This window comes from Geotrypetes seraphini, chromosome 1, assembly GCF_902459505.1.
Source record: "Geotrypetes seraphini chromosome 1, aGeoSer1.1, whole genome shotgun sequence".
Classification (NCBI taxonomy): domain Eukaryota; kingdom Metazoa; phylum Chordata; class Amphibia; order Gymnophiona; family Dermophiidae; genus Geotrypetes; species Geotrypetes seraphini.
The window spans coordinates 227,160,603-227,179,011 of NC_047084.1; the positions used below are offsets into that span (position 1 = coordinate 227,160,603).

Here is an 18,409-nt window from a genome sequence, read left to right on the forward strand (position 1 = left end):
AATTTTGTCACCGTGCCATTCTCTAACCTACACCTTATGTCCACCACTACCCCTGGAGAATCTGACATTGTGAAGGGTCTGGTTGAAACATATTGTGATGGTAACAATATCCAGGCCTGGCTCCGGTACTTCAATGGACAGACCTGGAATTTTATTGCCTCCCAGCTATTTCTCCTTGCCTTCTCTACACTCCTGCTTCCCTTGCCTAATGTCATTTAAACTGGATTTGAAATGATGGGTAAAGACTATAATCCCCATGTTGGATGAATGTAATTTAGCCCATTTGTAAAGATCCTTATCTTCTTTCCTATATCCCTAGTCACCTATACACATAAAACATTCTTTCATACACCAGGTTTTCAGCAATGAATTACAGATCTTTTTAAGGGCAACTCCTGTTTCTTCCCTGTTGTAGGCAGAAAGCCCTTAATAAAAAGGTCATAGATTGAGTTACCTGACTGACAACTCTCCCTGACTCCTTAAATTTCTCTTGAATTCATGCTAATTGATAATTTGGCTGATCATTTGTACCTGGGTGCACAATGGTATCACAGTTTGCCTTCCTTTTCCATTTCTCGCTAAGCTCCTGGATTATAGCCCAGTCTTGCAGTCTGAGGCATCTAAAAGGCAAATAACTTGCCTCTAGCCACAGTTCTTTCTCAGCTCTTCATGTTGCCGTTATACAGTCAGTCTGCTCCACATATAGGTTCCATTGGTTTAGGTATTAGATTGGAAAGAGGTCTCTGAGCTCCATGAGGAAGCATTCTTTTCCGATAGTCAGAGGAGGGGCGGGACCACGGCAGAGGGACGACAACTCAGGAGGCCTATGGCAACCTGCAAGGATCGCGATCCTTTCTGCAGGTTGCTTTCAGCAGGAATCAGGTAAAGGGAGGCGAAAGCCTTGGGGTCAGTCCATGAGAAGGGAAGTTCCCGGACCATGACTCCAAGGTCGGGAGCACCCCTCTCATGGCTTGCACCCAGGGCGGACCGCCCCCCCAGGCCCCCCTCCCCTCCCCTCTCCCATCTTGGTATGACACTGCAACATAACATTTCATACTGGTAAAAGTTTGTACCCAATCCTTACAAAAAAAAAAAATTGCAAAAGGTAGACACAATTTCAGCATTCACAATGAAGGGATGCCTCTTCTTTGAATTCTAGTAAGGACACAAAACAGTTCCTAGATTAAGGGTTGCTTTAGGCACCTCCCTTTTCTTTGAGGCTTGCATGATGGCCTTAAAAGGGCAGTATGACCCCTCTCCCATCTCCTTGAGCCCAGAGCTGTGACCTACTTTCTCATCCCTTAACAGCCCTACTTGAGAGAATGGCATGGGGACAAATTTTTTCTCATCCCCGCAGGAACTCATTTTCTCATCCTGTCCCGACGAGTTCTTTTCCTGTCCCTGCCTAATTCCTGCAGGCTCTGTCCTCATCTGCACAAGCCTCAAACACTTTAAAAGCATAAGTGTTTGAGGCTTGTGCGGTTATGGCAGAGCTTAGAGGAATGAGGCAGGGACAGGGAGAGCAATAAAACTCATGTGGTCGGGATAGGGAAATTGAGTTCCTGAGGGGACGGAGACAAATTTGTCCTCATGTCATTCTCTACCTTGCATAACAGTGAAAAAAAATAGGTCAAAGGACCCACCAACAGCAACACAGTCACAAACAAAAGCTATGTGTTTGATTTATCCCCTTTCCCTTCTTTATATAGTCCCCTCTGTCAGAAAATCCTTCAAAACTTGCATTCAGCAATGTTCTAAAGCAGTGGTTCCCAAACCCTGTCCTGGGGGACCCCCAGCCAGTCGGGTTTTCAAGATATCCCTGTATGCAAATCTCTCTCATGCATATTCATTAGGGATATCTTGAAAACCCGGCTGGGGGACCCCCAGGACAGGGTTTGGGAACCACTGTTCTAAAGCATCTGTCTTCTGTCCCTCACCTAGCTGAGGTACATCACCTCCATGGGTATAAACAAGGGATCTCAAAGTCCCTCCTTGAGGGCCGCAATCCAGTCGGGTTTTCAGGATTTCCCCAATGAATATGCATTGAAAGCAGTGCATGCACATAGATCTCATGCATATTCATTGGGGAAATCCTGAAAACCCGACTGGATTGCGGCCCTCAAGGAGGGACTTTGAGACCCCTGGTATAAACCCTGCCAGCTCCATCAGACAGATGACCAAGCATACAACCAGCTTGTGTATTCTCACAGCCTGCATTCCATGAACACCCTAAAGCAGGAATCTCAAAGTCCCTCCTCGAGGTCCGCAATCCAATCGAGTTTTCAGGATTTCCCCAATGAATATGCATGAGATCTATGTGCATGCACTGCTTTCAATGCATATTCATTGGGGAAATCCTGAAAACCTGACTGGATTGCAGCTCTCAAGGAGGGACTTTGAGATCCCTGCCCTAAAGTTACTTTTTCTTGAAGCGGTAGAGTTCTTCAGCAAAATTTGATTAACATCCACGTAGCTTTTACATAAATGAAATGTGCCTAGTCAGAACAGCCTGTCTTCTCGACTGTATCAACAAAGATTGATTCTTGCAGATCTTTTAAATACAGACCAGTAGTTAGTGTAGTGGCCTGAGATTCCGGGGTAACTGGGTTCAAATTCTCATTGCAGCTCCTTGTGACTCTGGCAAGTCACTAAACCTTCCATGGCTCCAGATACAAAATAGGTACCAGTAAATAATATGTAAAACACTTTGTAAACCACAGAAAGGCAGTACAAATCCCATCCCCTTTCTCTTGTGAAGTTTTTGACAGAAATTTTGTTTGATACAGGTTGCTGATAGTAGCTACTGCCACTTTATACATTAGTTTTCTCATTTGCAAAATCCTAGGATTCTATGTGGCACAATTCAGTGCAATAACACACCAAAGCAAGGTTTTGTGGGACAGTCTAATCTCTCCTCAGCTCTATTACTGTGTTCTGCTACCTGGGTCAAATAATTCCAGATATTTGGATGAAATTATCAACTGACCTGGATTTCTTTTAAGACAGAACGTCCCTAGTGAATATGTATTCAATATTTGCTGTAGACAGGTTCTTATATCTTATGTTTGTCTTTTGTAGTCCGCTGTATCCCCGCAATCAATAATACCAAATTGATGTAATACATTAGAAACAAAAATAAGGCCGAAAAGACCTTATTATAAAAGATACTTACAAAACAAATACAGTATATCTTTAATTGCTTATGACCTAAGAAAAGAAGAACTTAAAGCATACTTCCTGGGGTAAGGATTTCCAGATCTTAACTAATAGAAGAAAAAAAAATTATGAAAACTTAGGGCCTGTTTTACAAAGCCGCGTGGTAATGGCCCCGAAGCCCATAGAGATTTAAAGGGCTTCGGGGCTGTTGCTGCGCGGCTTTGTAAAACAGGCCCTTAGTCTTAAACCTTTCATGGAGGGAAAGTCCAAAAGAAGATGATCTACACCGTGACAGGAAGAACCAAAGCTTAATAATCACAAGGAAGATGGCAAACTCTCAGAGGAATATTCTTATGCATAGTCTGTAAAGGTGCCTGCAACACCGGCTGGGAATGGCTTAACTTTGTTTATAGTTGTGAAGAACTGTAGGTAGAATTTAGTTGGATCTAACAAGTATCTTCGGGAACAGACTACCTAACCTACTGAAGAGGGCTTTAAATTCGGATTTATGAGTATCAGGTGGACAAAGCCCTCATGTAAATTGGAATAAAAAGGCAACATTCAGAAAGCTATGTATACTAATGTCCATTGCAGGGGAAACATGATGTAAAAGCTGTAATGGATTTAGTGGCAACCATAGAGATGCGATACACAGAGAACTATAACTATAGTTATGCAAATAAAACCCAGCAGATCACAAAGTTCCAAGAAAAAAATAATCCTTTATTAAAACAAAAACCTGATGTTGTCCACGTTTCACCCACTCTTGGGTTGCTTCAGGGGTCAGTGCTAATTAGGAGGTTAATAAAATTCATACTTTCCAGCTGTCATGAAAATACTCAGCCGTGCAACACTTGTGCAGCATCAACATGAAGTTTTTCCAGCTGCTGAACATTTTCATGCAAGCTGGGCGGTGTGAATTTTTTTAACTTCCTAACTAGTGCTGATCCCTGAGGCAGCCCATGAGTAGGCAAAACGTGGACCATGTGGTGTTTGTTTTAATAAAGGATTGCTTTTTATTGGTACTTTGTGTGTGATCTGCTGCTTTTTTGCTTTATCTTTTTCAGTGCAGATGTAAAGAGCTGCTCTGTTTCTGAAAAGTTCTCAGCCCAACCAAGACGGTAATGACGGGGAGCCATGAAACGTTAAGGCATTCCACATATTCACCCTAAGTTCAACCAACTTGGCATCTCTTGTCTGAAATTTCTGTAACCCTTCTATACTCCGATGTCTGGTCACTGAAATACTACTCTGCTATCACCTCTGAATCACTCACAAACTGTCACCCTTTCAATCTCTTTTTAAGGTTTGGAAACAAAAAGTAGGCAGATGGAGCAAGATGTGGCGAGTAGGGTGGTCTATGCACTGAAACCCCAACTGCATCAAAACATCCATCGTTTTGCCAGCCTTGTGAGTAGGTACATTATCTTGTTAAAAAAGAACTCCTTTCTGCAGCTTCTCTCTCCTTTTTCCTTTGAATGCCTCCTTTAATTGGCACAGTAAGTTACAATAGTATTCTGCATTAACTGTTTAGCCCCTTGGAAGATGGTCAGTAACCACAACACCTTCCTGATCCCAAAACACTGGTCATGACCTTTCCTGCTGACTTTTGGGTCTTGAATTTCCTTGGCTTTGGAGTACCCGAGTGCCACCATTGCATGAAATGTTGTTTTGTCTCAGGATCATAGTGGTGTAACCATGTTTCAACAACAGTAACTAGTCGTTCCAAAAGGTTGGCACCAGCTCGCTGAAAATGCTGCAAAATCAACTTGGAAGTGTCTACTCAATGTTTGTTTCTTGTCAGCAGTCAAACATTTGGGCAGCCACTTGGCTGACAGTTTCTGCATACCCAGCTGTTCATGGATTATTCACCTAACACACAATCCCTAGATATCTGTTGTGTCTTAGCAATTGTTTTCGCTGATATTCACTGATCTGCCAAAAATCAGATCATGGAGATGGTCAATAATTTGAGGAGTTGATAACGTTTGAGGCTTCTCAGACCATGCTGAATCTTCAGTCTCAAAATCTCCATGTTGAAAGTTTGCACACCACTTCTTCACTGTGGAGTATAAAGGGCATTTGTCACTCAGTGTTTGCATCATCAAATAAAATGAACCTGAGCTTAAGCAGTGGGAATTTGACATCACCTCTAGTTCTCTCACTGGCTTGTGCTGCTATTTCTAACTTAGTATACTTGACTCTAAAGTGGAAGGACCATATCCCATTCAGGCACATAGCCCTTTTGGGAAAGGTGCTAGATGTATTGGTCTCTTAGTAGAGGTGGTAGAAATGAGGATGGTCCCTGAATTCAAGGATGCACGGAACATATCCAATTGTCCTCTAAGGGAAAGGAAGAGACCCATTGAGCTTAGTAGCTGGTGTGCATAGGCAGACTGGAAAGGCATCCGTCTATTTTTGTAGACTTCTATAAATCAACCACACAGCAACAAAGTAAACCCAAGAACAAGACTGGGTCATCTACTTACTGAAGCTCTTACTAAACCAGATGGCATGGGTGCTTCCATATTATTGGAAACCAGTAGCATAGTCACAGGGGAGGGAGACCTGGTCCTCCCCCAAACTGATACACTGTATGCTTGTTCGGCTGTAAGGGGTCCTCAAGCTTTGCCAGCAGAAGTCTTCCTCTAGCCGATACTTGTTTCCTGAGCCTCTGTGCTGTCTGCCTTGTCCCTCCCCCCCCTCATGCACATGCTTGATTTTAGTGAAACTGAGTATGCATGAGAGAGGCTTGTCCCTCTATTATGCATGCTTAATTTCTCTACAAATATGTGTAGGTGGGGGGAAGCAAACTAGGCAGCGCAGTGGCTCATAAAGACAAACATCGGATGTAGCAGGGCTTCTACTAGTAAGGCTTAGGGACCCCCCATCAGCCCAGGAATGTGGGATTGCTCCCGAGGTAAGAGTGGCAGGCCAAATTTTGTCCTCCCCCAACATATTGGGCTCAGATCTCCCAAAACCTGAGGTCCAGCTATGTGCCTGTTGGAAACAAACATTAAGCTTGCTTAGCTTATCACTTCAACAGTCTCGGCAAGAGTTGAACACAATTTTCAAACTTATTAATATGTAAGAACTAATCTGGGATTTTATTTATTCATTTTTTAGCCTGTCCCAAAAACACCCCGATGGGTTTCTTTTTAGAAATGCTTATGCCAGGAGCAGCTTTGCACGGTGATACACAAAGTCACATTCCAGGAATCACTAAAGTCATCATGTTCTGTTGGAAACAGAGTGTATTCTGAAGGTAACAGTGCCAGGGTCAGAGGAACATAACTCTTGCACCACAATAGAGAGCTTGAGACTGACAAAACTTAATTCTTCCAAAGACAACATGAGAAAAGTTATAAATGTTCTCACAAGCTGATCCATTATTGCTGTTCTTTTCATTTTAATTAAAATTTAGATGTATTTAAGTTTGCAAAATAATATCTACATATAATATTACAGCAACAACAGGTACAGTGGGTAAAAGACTGAATGAAAACATTTATGTCTGCAAATTAAACACAACATGTAGAAAGGCAAATACTTTTATTTCTGATCAAAATGGCAGTATCCATTCATAACTTAATTAAAACAAAAAGGGAGTAGGGGGTCAAGGTAATCTACATTTACTTATTTTAGCCATGATGCTGTCCAGAAATTCATTTCCATAAAAGGTAAAAATATCCCCCCCACCCTTATAAGGGTAATTTTGAAAAATGAATGACTGAAGGCCAGCAAAGGCTAAATATCCCTTTCAAGCACCGATATACAAATGCACTTGTCATGTGCATGTACTGAAATAGTTAATAAAAATTGTACAGGCTGCCTGATCTAGACATTGTGGAATTAGTTTGGCAGATGCTGAAAGCTAGGTTTATAGATATGTGTTGCAGTGTTCAGTAAGGCACAGATTCTGGAAACAAAGAACTGGCTACCATATCTCATACTGAAGTGACTTATATACCAGACTGTGAACTAATTTTCCTCTATCATTTAATGTAGCTTTCAGCAAAGGATATGAAATGGCTACAACAGTTTGATCCACCCCCTTAATTTATAGATCCTCAGTGTCTCTTACAATGACTTATCAAAGAGGTAAAAAGTGCAAGAACTAGTTTTTTTCCAAGGCAACCTATTGAGCCTTTTTTACCATCTCCCCTCCATACTAACCCCACAAAATTCTTATAAACAAGCTATTAATCCATTGACCAGAATCCAATGTTAATAATACTATGCTACAGGATAAAGTAGTCTTGTCCTAAAAGTTTCAGTAGATAAGTGGTTTCCATAGAAGTAAATAATGCCTCAAAACCACTTCTGCATCATAAATTTTTTTACTTGTTGCTACTACTTTGCTGCTACTTAAAGAATATATTGTTTAAAACAAAAACACTACCTTTAGCACACAACTGAACCTGAAAAAGATATTTTAAAGAGGCACTCACTGGCAAATTTGAAATAGAGGACCATTTTTGATAGGACGTCTAAGTGCGAATTTGGACGTTTCTCACTAAACATCCAAATTCGGGAGTGAAGAAACGTCAACTTTTGAAAATCGACTACTTGTCTTGGTCGCCAAAACATCTAGACCACCAGGATGTCTAAAGTTATTCACCATTTTTGACTACAAAAACATCAAAGTTAGAGATGTCTAAATCAGTACCATTTAGACATGGAAGGGTTCAGTGTTGGTTATGGACTGGCCTCGTACATATGCCAATAGAGTAGTGGGGCACCTTAGAAGCCACTGCTGTGAACTTCACATACAGGGTGACAGACATACATCTCACCATAATCCCCTTATAATTTATGTTGAGCCCTCCAAAACTTCCTTGAAACCTACTATACCCATCTGTCTACCACCCTAATAGCCCTTATGGCTACAGGTGGCACCTATATGGCAGTATGATAGGGTTTTGGTGGGCTCAATCTCTGCACCATGAATGTAGTGGTAAGATGGCTTATGGGCCTGGTTCCTCCTCTCTATGGTTCACTAGCCCACCCACTAGGCTACTTAAGATATCTGTGTGATGCTCTACTAGGATTTCCCATACCAGATACTGTACGTAATGTTTTATTTAGAAATTTAGGGGGTGGGAGGGTGTCAATGAACACTAGGAAAGTGTGTGTGTGTGTGTGGGGGGTCATCTGGTCAGATTGGATCACTTTTGGAATTTAGATGCTTGTAAAACAGGTCTAGGCAAAAACATCTAAGTTCCGTCTAGGACAGCTTGCAAAAGGTTTGGTTTTCACTGCAAAACATCCAAGTCTAACCCACCCCAAAACCCTCCAAAAAACCCTCCTCTTACATGCACCTTTTAGACTTTGACATTCTGGAGGACGAATGATCTGCAAGATGTCCAAGTTTCTGTTTAAAAAAATCAGAAGTTGACATTTCAGCGAGCGAAACGTCCAAGCACTGACTTAGGTGGTTTATTGGGACATTTTTGTGTTTTGATTATGCCCCTAATAGTTTGTGTAAAGTTAGGTGCCTACAACGGTGCACCTAGCCAATGTAGGCACCTAACTTAATTGGTTAATAGGCTTAATTGGAGCTGATAATTGGCACTTAACACTTCATAATTGCTGTTAATTGGACTTAACTGAAAATTAGGCACTTAACTTGTAAAATATGATTCTATAAAAAGTAGGCACCTAGTTTAAAACACCTACCTAATCGTAGGCGTGATTTTGAGTTAGGCGCCATTAGGCATATAACTTAGGTGCAGGTATTTAGTTGAAGAAAAGCCTAGCATAAATATGGTGTGTCTAAAGTTAGGATCCCTAGTGACGCCTAACATTGCTTAGGTAGCGCTAAGCATGATTCTAACTTCTACAGAATCACGCTTAGTGCCACATTAGTTGGTGCTGATTTTTTGGGTAACCTATATAGAACCTCAGTGAACAAGACGATAGTTTAATCTTTACAGTCTGACTTAAGACAGTGTTAAGTCAGGACAGATTACATATGAAGCAGATAAGAAATAAATATAAAATCCAGTAGAAGGCAGATAATGTTGCAGCTTCCTCAGTTATGTATGAGTGGTAAAATGGAGCCATCTACAGTCAGGCATGTGTGAGATTTCAAGCAAATATTAGAAAAGACAAATGTTAAAATGCTCCACAATGTACCAATGTCGTCAGCCATAAAAATATTGGTTTATAAAAACATGTGGAAATACATATTCTGAAACAGAAGTTTCCAGATTCCACAAAATAACAGTCATTCAGAGAGTCTACCATTCAAATTCAGCAATGCTACAGTGCACAGCTAAAGTGCAGAGGACTCTCTGTCACAAACTCAGTGAACCAGAAATAAAGCTATTTGTGAATGTTTTATTGCCTCCAAGTAAGGCAGGAGTGTTCAAAGCAGCCTCCACCCTCTCGTTAATTTCTTAAATGCTGTAAAGTGCATACTATTTGATACAGTTTCATCTAAAGGGAGCCTGGACCTATATAAACAAAACTTTAAAACAAAAGCACCATTTCTAAGTGTCTTTTGCCCATAATCTGAATTTCATAATTCAAGAGCATTTTTCACTGACTGATTACAAACAAGGACTTTCTCCATGCCAAGCATGTCCCTTTTCTCAAATGTGTGGTTCAATTTTTGCTTTAGATGTGTATGTAATGCGCCCACATGAAAAAAATGTGAATCCTCGCTGCAGAAAAGGATGGTGAATGCTTCACTCTAATGTCAAAAAGTGTCCCATCAGCCTCACGGTGAAAGTTTTCGGCCGACATCCAGCTCTTTTTCTGCTGGAGGTGGATTTCTACCTAGGTTTTTTATTTGACCACGCAGATCTTCGACTGTTTGCAGCAACGCCGCTCTCTCAATTTCCAGCGTCAGGACGGATTGCTTCAGCTTGCTCTCAATACTCATGAAACGCTCCACAGTACATTCTAGACTTTGGATCTTTCCATGGGCTACCTACATTTTAAAATCAAGAAAAGAGCATCAGTACGGATTAAGGGGTAAACTCTATATATGGCAAAAAAAAAAAAAGAGCGCTATAAGCCATGCTTAAAGTTAGGCGCGGCTTACAGATTAGCGCTTATGTCCGAGAACTGCGCCTAACTTTAGGAGTGATAATTTGCATCTACAAAAATGTGGTGCACTTAAAGTTAAACGTAAATGCCCTTTTTCAATAACTATGCATATAACGTAAAGGAATGCCTCTGATCTGCCCAGCACGCCACTCATTTCCAGATTCTCTTTATTGACTTGTACATAAAATTTAGGCATGATCAAGTGTAAATTTATGTGCATAATTTATATAAATCAGGTGGTTAGTATTCAAGTGCCCTGACCCAGCCTCAATCCCTCCCCTGACCTGCACCCAGCCCCCCTCCCTCCCTGGCTCAGCACCCTGCCCTCCTTTCCTTCCCTTCCAGGTTCTGCACTCAGCCCCCCCTTCCTGCACCTTGTCCCCCCTTCCCTCCTTGAACTGCCCTGTGCCTTCTCCCTCACTCACTCTTGATGCCTTGCAAGTCTCTGCCGGGCCTGTCGTAAGACCTGGTGAGCCGCAACAGGAGGGATCCCTCCCGCCTTCTGTCCCAGCAGACTCAAAAAAACTTTTACCCAGCCTCCCAATTCCCCTGTGTACCTTTAAAATCCCCGGTGGTCCAGCGGTGGGTTGGGACAGGAGGGATCCCTCCTATCTCTTATCCCAGCTGACTGTGCCTTCCTTTACCTCCCTCCTGCCGCCTCCGTGTACCTTTTACAATCCCTGGTCGTCCGGCAGTGAGCCAGAGCAAGAGTGGCCTTCCCATGCTCCTGCCCCATTGAGTTACTTGTGAGAACTCATGGCAACCATTCAGCAAGTGGCTCAGTGATCTGCAGGAGGGAGGAAAGCTTGCTCATGCCCAGTATACCGCTGGGCCGCGAGAACTCGAGGTGGCCATTTATGGAGGAGGAGCTCAGGGTGGACCAGGAGTGTGGAAAGTTTGCTCCTACCCGGTACACCACTGGACCACCAGTGATTCAAAAAGGTAATGTATAGAAATGACTTGTTCTGTTCTACGATGGGGGAGGTGGGAGGGAGGTAAAAAACAAACAAAAAACCCCCAAAAATCACAAAACACTGACAAAGTCGGCCAGGATAGGAGACTGGAGGGATCCCTCCTTTTCCGGCCCATCAAGTCATTTAGTAGGCCTGGTGGGGGCCTGCAGGACATCGAGAGAGATGGGGACAGAGTACTGGGCAGGGAGAAGGGACAGGATAGAGAGCAGGACACATGAATATTACCCCCTCCCCCCTCTTATATTCAAGTAAACCTTTTTTCTTCCTTTTTTGTGGAGGGGGGTACCTCGTCTTATACTCAGATCGACTTGTATTCAAGTATATACGGTATGGATTAGGTTTGTTATTGCTCCTTAAAAATGTAATGCACAGAAAATCAATTTAACATGTTGGCATAAGAACAATATATTTGATGACTAAGGAGGTTTTTGTTTTTTTTAACAATGGTGATGTTCATAGCCCCATGAAGGTGTTTTAACAAATACTCAAACACTTGGGTATTTGAGGTCTTTTCCCCTTTGTTTTGTTAAACATACATAGGCCCAGATTCACTGCCTAATTACTGTAGTGTTAGACCAGTGGGCTCAAACTCAAACCCTTTGCAGGGCCACTTTTGGATTTGGAGGTACTTGGAGGGCCTCAGAAAAAAACAGTTAATGTCTTATTAAAGAAATGACAATTTTGCATGAGGTAAAACTGTTTATATTTTATAAATCTTTCCTTTTGGGTAAGTCTTAATAATAATATTGTAATTTATAGCTAGAGAGACATATGATCAAGAAATTGTTTTATTTTACTTTTATGATTATGATAAAACATACCGAGGGCCTCAAAATAGTACCTGGCGGGCCACGAGTTTGAGACCACTGTGTTAGACCGTTTATATTTGCCTTTGTAAAATTGGGATTTGGACGTCCATGTATTATGGATATCTAAATGCCAGTTTTCAGACGTCCAAAATAACCACTTATGTATGAAGAACTACAACTTTTGTGATTTTGCATAGAATAATACAAACACAGCTATACAAAAAAAAAAGATATGATAAAATTGCCTTAGCCTTTTAACTCCTCTATCTCAAATGCACAGAAAAGAGATTGGAATTAACAGAGAACATAACAGCAAATAAAAGGCCATAAGGCCTATCTAGTCTGCTCATTTTACTTCTTGATTCAATGCCCTTTATATGGAGACTTCTGCAATGCCCAATTGTACACCCTTAAAATTGCAATATACCACCTGTAAATCAAAGGTGTGATCTACTTGATTAAATGTCCCTGCAATCTGTTGTGTTGTCCTCACACCTCACTAAACATCAGAGCTGTATTTCAACAAGAAAAGCTAAAATACCTATGGTGTTAGAACCATATAAATATGATGGCAGATAAAGGCCAAATGGCCCATCCAGTCTGCCCATCTGCAGTAAGCATTATCTCTTCCTCTCTCTAAGAGATCCCACATGCCTATCCCACGCTTTCTTGAAATCAGACACAGTCTCTGTCTCCACCACTTCTACCGGGAGACTGTTCCATGCATCTACCACCCTTTCTGTTAAAAAGTATTTCCTTAGATTATTCCGAAGTCTATCACCTCTTAATTTCATCCTATGCCCTCTCATTCCAGAGCTTCCTTTCAAATGAACGAGACTTGGCTCATGCGCATTTATGCCACGTAGGTACCATATTTTTGGCTCCATAAGACGCACCTCACCTTAAGACGCACCCCAGATTTAGAGAAGGAAAACAAGAAAAAAAACCATTCTTAACCAAATTGTATACTAATATATACCCGACACCTTTAAATTCCGACCCAGCCCCTCGACGGTACCTTTAAATTTTGAAGGTCGGGGATGGCTGCCTGCTGTTTGTCGGAGCCCGCGGCATTTCCTAATTGTGCCGGTCGCTGGTGCTTCACAGGGCGGCTGCCTGCTGATTACCGGCACGTCGGGGGCCAGCGGCGCACAAGCGCGCTGCTGCGTGGGTGTGCGCCACTTCTGAATGGCTACCTCAGTTCTCGCCTCCGACAGCGGCAGCCTCATGGACAGCGGCAGCCAAGAAAGCAAACAAGATACTAGGAATTATTAGAAGAGGGATGGTAAACAAGAGTAAGAATTTTATAATGCTTCTATCGCTCAATGGTACGATCTCACCTTGAGTACTGCATTCAGTTCTGCTCTCCTTATCTCTACAAAGATATAGCCGCACTAGAAAAGGTTCAAGGAAGGGTGACCACGATGATAAAAGGGATGGAACTCCTCTCGTATGAGGGAAGACTAAAGAGGTTAGGGCTCTTCAGCTTGGAAAAGAGATGGCCGAGGGTAGATATGATCAAAGTCTACAAAATCCTGAGTAGTGTAGAAAAGTGGTATAAGTGGATCAAAATTTTTTACTGCATCAGGATTTACAAAGACTATGGGACACTCAAAGTTACAGCGTAATACTTTTAAAACCAATAGGAGGAAATATTTTTTCACTCAGAGAATAGTTAAGCCAGAGGATGTGGTAAGAGTGGTTAATGTAGCTGGTTTTTTAAAAAAAAAGGTTTGAACAAGCTCCTGGAAGAAAAGTCCATAAACTGCTTTGAGACAGACATGGGAGAAGCCACTACTTGTCCTGGATCAGTGGCCTCCGTGAAGACAGGATACTGGGCTAGATGGACCACTGGTCTGAACCAGTAATGTTATTCTTATGTTATTAACAGTAGCTGGCATCTGTTGATCTCAGAATAGGGCTCTCAGATAAACTGTTTTTGACTGGTTTGATGTGATTTTGTAGAAGACTGGACTCCTGAGGAAGGCACTGCATGCCAAAACAGACCGTGTTGGGTCCTTGATCCTGTGTATTCACTGACTGATGCAATCAACATTTTTGATAAAGCACAGTTACTTACCGTAACAGGTGTTATCCAGGGACAGCAGGCAGATATTCTTTACGCATGGGTGACGTCACCGACGGAGCCCACGGTACGGACCTTTTTACTAGAAAGTTCTAGTTGGCCGCACCGCGCGTGCGCGAGTGCCTTCCCGCCCGACGGAGGAGAGCGTGGTCCCCAGTTAGTATAAGCCAGCTAAGAAGCCAACCCGGGGAGGAGGGTGGGACGTAAGAATATCTGCCTGCTGTCCCTGGATAACACCTGTTACGGTAAGTAACTGTGCTTTATCCCAAGACAAGCAGGCAGCATATTCTTTACGCATGGGTGACCTCCAAGCTAACAAAGAGGGAGGAGGGATGGTTGGCCATTAGGAAAATAAATTCTGAAGTACAGATTGGCCGAAGTGCCCATCCCGTCTGGAGAAAGCATCCAGACAGTAGTGAGTAGTGAATGTGTGAACTGAGGACCAGGTGGCCGCCTTGCAGATTTCCTCAATGGGTGTGGAACGGAGGAAAGCAACAGAAGCGGCCATAGCTCTTACCCTGTGGGCCGTGACAGCACCGTCTAGTGACAGACCGGCCCGAGCGTAACAGAACGCGATGCAAGCTGCAAGCCAGTTGGATAGCGTCCGTTTAGAGACCGGTCGACCCAAACGATTTGGGTCGAAGGTCAGGAAGAGCTGAGGGGACAAGCGGTGAGCCCTTGTACGATCAAGATAGTAAGCCAGGGCACGCTTGCAGTCAAGACTGTGCAATGCCTGTTCTCCGGGATGTGAATGAGGTTTCGGGAAGAAAACAGGCAACACAATGGACTGGTTGAGGTGAAAAGCTGAGACCACCTTAGGAAGGAACTTTGGATGGGTGCGCAGAACCACCTTGTCATGGTAATAAATAGTGAACGGTGGATCGGCAACCAGTGCATGAAGCTCACTAACCCTCCTGGCAGAGGTGATGGCAATGAGGAAAAGAACCTTCCATGTCAGAAATTTGAGCGAAGTTGTGGCAAGCGGCTCAAAGGGAGGTTTCATGAGGGCAGATAAAACCACATTCAGGTCCCAGACGACCGGAGGAGGCTTCAGAGGTGGTTTGATGTTGAAGAGGCCCCTCATGAATCGGGAAACCAGAGGGTGAGCCGTGAGAGGTTTTCCTAAGACAGGTTCATGAAATGCCGTGATGGCACTGAGATGGACTCTGATAGAGGTAGACTTGAGGCCTGCATTGGACAGGGAGAGCAAGTAGTCCAGAACAGTTTCCACCGCTAAAGAGGTGGGATTGTGATGATGACGGAGGCACCAAGAGGAGAACCTGGTCCACTTCTGATGGTAACATTGGAGGGTGGTCGGTTTCCTGGAGGCGTCCAAAATGAGACGGACAGGCTGAGACAGATTTCCTGAAGAGGTCAGCCCGAGAGAAACCAAGCTGTCAGGTGGAGTGAAGACAGATTGGGATGTAGTAGAGACTGATGTTGCTGTGTAAGTAGAGTAGGAAACACAGGCAGAGGAATGGGATCCCTGGAGCTGAGCTGAAGCAGGAGGGAGAACCAGTGTTGACGAGGCCACCGGGGAGCTATGAGGATCATGGTGGCGTGGTCTTTGCGGAGTTTGGACAAGGTCCGCAACATCAGAGGAAGTGGAGGGAAGGCATACAGGAACCGATCCCTCCAATCGAGCAGGAATGCATCCGGGGCCAGACGATGAGGAGAGAAGAGTCTGGAGCAGAACTGGGGCAGCTGATGGTTGTGAGGAGCTGCGAATAGGTCCACCTGCGGAGTGCCCCAGCGAGCAAAGATGGAGTGGAGCGTGGGAGGGTCCAAAGTCCACTCGTGAGGTTGAAGGATGCGGCTGAGATTGTCGGCCAGGGAGTTCTGTTCGCCCTGGATGTAGACAGCCTTGAGGAAGAGACTGCGGGCCGTGGTCCAGGTCCAAATGCGAAGAGCCTCCTGACAAAGGAGGCGAGATCCGGTGCCGCCCTGTTTGTTGATGTAGTACATGGCAACTTGGTTGTCCGTGCACAGGAGCAGAACCTGAGGGCAAAGAAGGTGCTGGAAGGCCTTGAGAGCATAGAACATGGCTCGTAGTTCCAGGAAATTGATGTGATGAAGACGCTCCTGCGGGGTCCAAAGACCTTGGGTGCGTAGGTCTCCCAGGTGAGCTCCCCATGCATAAGGGGAGGCATCCGTGATGATGGTCATGGAATGCGGGGGCAGATGAAAAAGAAGGCCCCTGGAAAGATTTGAGGAGTTCAACCACCATTGTAGAGATTGCTGAAGAGACGATGTCACAGAGATGGGATGAGAAAGAAGATTCGAGGTCTGCGACCATTGGTTGGCCAGAGTCCATTGAGGTGTCCTGAGGTGGAGTCGTGCCAGGGGAAGCACATGCACCGTCGAGGCCATGTGGCCCAGGAGGACCATCATCTGTCTGGCAGAGATGGAGTGATGAAGGAGCACCTGACGACACAGGCGGAGCAGGTTCCGCTGACGGTCGGAGGGGAGAAACGCCCTCATCAGTGTGGTGTCGAGAACTGCTCCAATGAACTGAAGGCGCTGCGTGGGAAGCAGATGCGACTTGGGGTAGTTGATCTCGAACCCCAGGAGGTGGAGGAGAGAGATGGTATGATGAGTGGCTTGTAGCACAAGCGGAGACGTAGGTGCTTTCACCAACCAATCGTCCAAGTAGGGAAACACCTGGAGGTTGTGAGACCTGAGGAAGGCCGCCGCCACAATGAGGCATTTGGTGAACACCCTGGGTGATGAAGCGAGGCCAAAAGGTAGCACTTTGTACTGATAATGGCGATGGTGCACCTGGAATCTTAGGTAGCGACGTGAAGCTGGATTGATTGGTATGTGAGTGTAGGCCTCTTTGAGGTCCAGGGAACATAGCCAGTCGTTCTGAGAGAGATGAGGGTAAAGCGTGGCAAGGGAGAGCATTCTGAACTTCTCCTTGACAAGACATTTGTTGAGGTCCCTGAGATCGAGAATGGGACGTAGGTCTCCTGTCTTTTTTGGAACCAGAAAGTAACGGGAGTAGAATCCCCGGCCCCTTTGTTCCAGAGGTACTTCTTCGATGGCATTGAGGAGAAGGAGGGATTGGACCTCCCTCAGGAGGAGGGGGGTTTGAGTTGAAAGAGAAGCAGACTCTACGGGAGGATTGTCTGGTGGAAGAGTCTGGAAGTTGAGAGAGTAGCCGTGGCGGATGATGTTGAGGACCCACTGGTCCGATGTGATGACCTCCCAACGGCTGAGAAAAATGTGGAGCCTGCCTCCGATTGGTTGAGGGAGAGGCAATGAGGGTGGAAGACTGGCTAAGCCCTGGAGAGAGGAGTCAAAAGGGCTGAGAAGGTTTGGCAGGAGGAAGAGGCTTGGCAGGTTGATTAGACTGTGCACGAGCCTGGTTGTGGTGTTGTTGGCGAGCCCGCCTAGGTTGCTGTGAAGGCGGGTTAAGCGGCCTAGCGGAGAACCTGCGCTGGTATGAAGACTGTGGTTTGTAAGGCCGAGCAGGAGGGGCCTTCTTCTTTGGTTTAATGAGAGTATCCCATCTGGTCTCATGGGCGGAGAGTTTTTGTGTGGTGGTATCCAGAGACTCTCCGAACAATTCGTCTCCCATACATGGGGCGTTGGCTAGTCGGTCCTGATGGTTGACATCCAGATCAGAGACCCTGAGCCAGGCCAGGCGGCGCATGGCCACAGCGATGGCAGATGCACGAGAGGTGAGCTCAAAGGAGTCATAGATGGAGCGCACCATAAATTTTCTAAGTTGAAGCAGGCTGGAGATGTGCTGCTGGAATAGTGGAACCTTGTGCTCCGGCATGTACTTTTGCATGGCGGAGAGTTGCATTACCAGATGTTTCAGGTAGAAAGAAAAGTGGAAAGAGTAATTGTTTGCCCTGTTGGCAAGCATGGCATTCTGGTAGAGCCGCTTGCCAAACTTGTCCATCGTTTTGCCCTCCCTGCCAGGAGGGGTAGAGGCATATACACTGGAGCCTGGAGTCTTTTTTAAAGTGGACTCAACCAGGAGAGATTCATGGGGCAGCTGGGGTTTATCAAATCCCGGGATTGGGATAACCCTGTAAAGGCTATCCAGTTTACGGGGTGCCCCAGGGACAGTTAATGGATTTTCCCAATTTTTATAAAAAGTTTCCCGTAGGATGTCATGCACGGGTAACTTCAGGAACTCCTTAGGAGGTTGATCGAAATCTAATGCCTCCAGGAAAGCTTGTGACTTCTTGGAATCAGATTCCAGAGGCAAAGATAAGGCCCCCGATAACTCCCTGAGGAATTTTGAAAAAGAAGATTGCTCAGGTTTAGATGTGGTATCGGGGGCCGAGGGCTCTTCGTCCGACGACGATGCATCC

At 44.6% G+C, this 18,409-nt stretch overlaps 1 protein-coding gene and 1 long non-coding RNA gene across 5 annotated transcripts in view; one reads left to right on the plus strand and one right to left on the minus strand.

The window, feature by feature from the left end:
* Positions 1-8,155: 8,155 nt before the first annotated feature.
* LOC117361946 lies at positions 8,156-9,052 on the plus strand. The gene is made up of 2 exons (XR_004539762.1): positions 8,156-8,650; positions 8,706-9,052. It is a non-coding gene; the product is annotated as an uncharacterized LOC117361946 (long non-coding RNA).
* TBC1D1 (TBC1 domain family member 1) overlaps positions 8,542-18,409 on the minus strand; it is a 322,295-nt gene continuing 312,427 nt past the window's right edge. For all 4 annotated transcript variants that reach the window (XM_033947569.1, XM_033947560.1, XM_033947546.1 and 1 more), the window contains one exon: positions 8,542-10,093. In XM_033947569.1, coding sequence (XP_033803460.1) covers positions 9,881-10,093 — 213 coding nt within the window. In that variant the 3' untranslated portion in view covers positions 8,542-9,880. The remainder of the gene's footprint in view (positions 10,094-18,409) is intronic.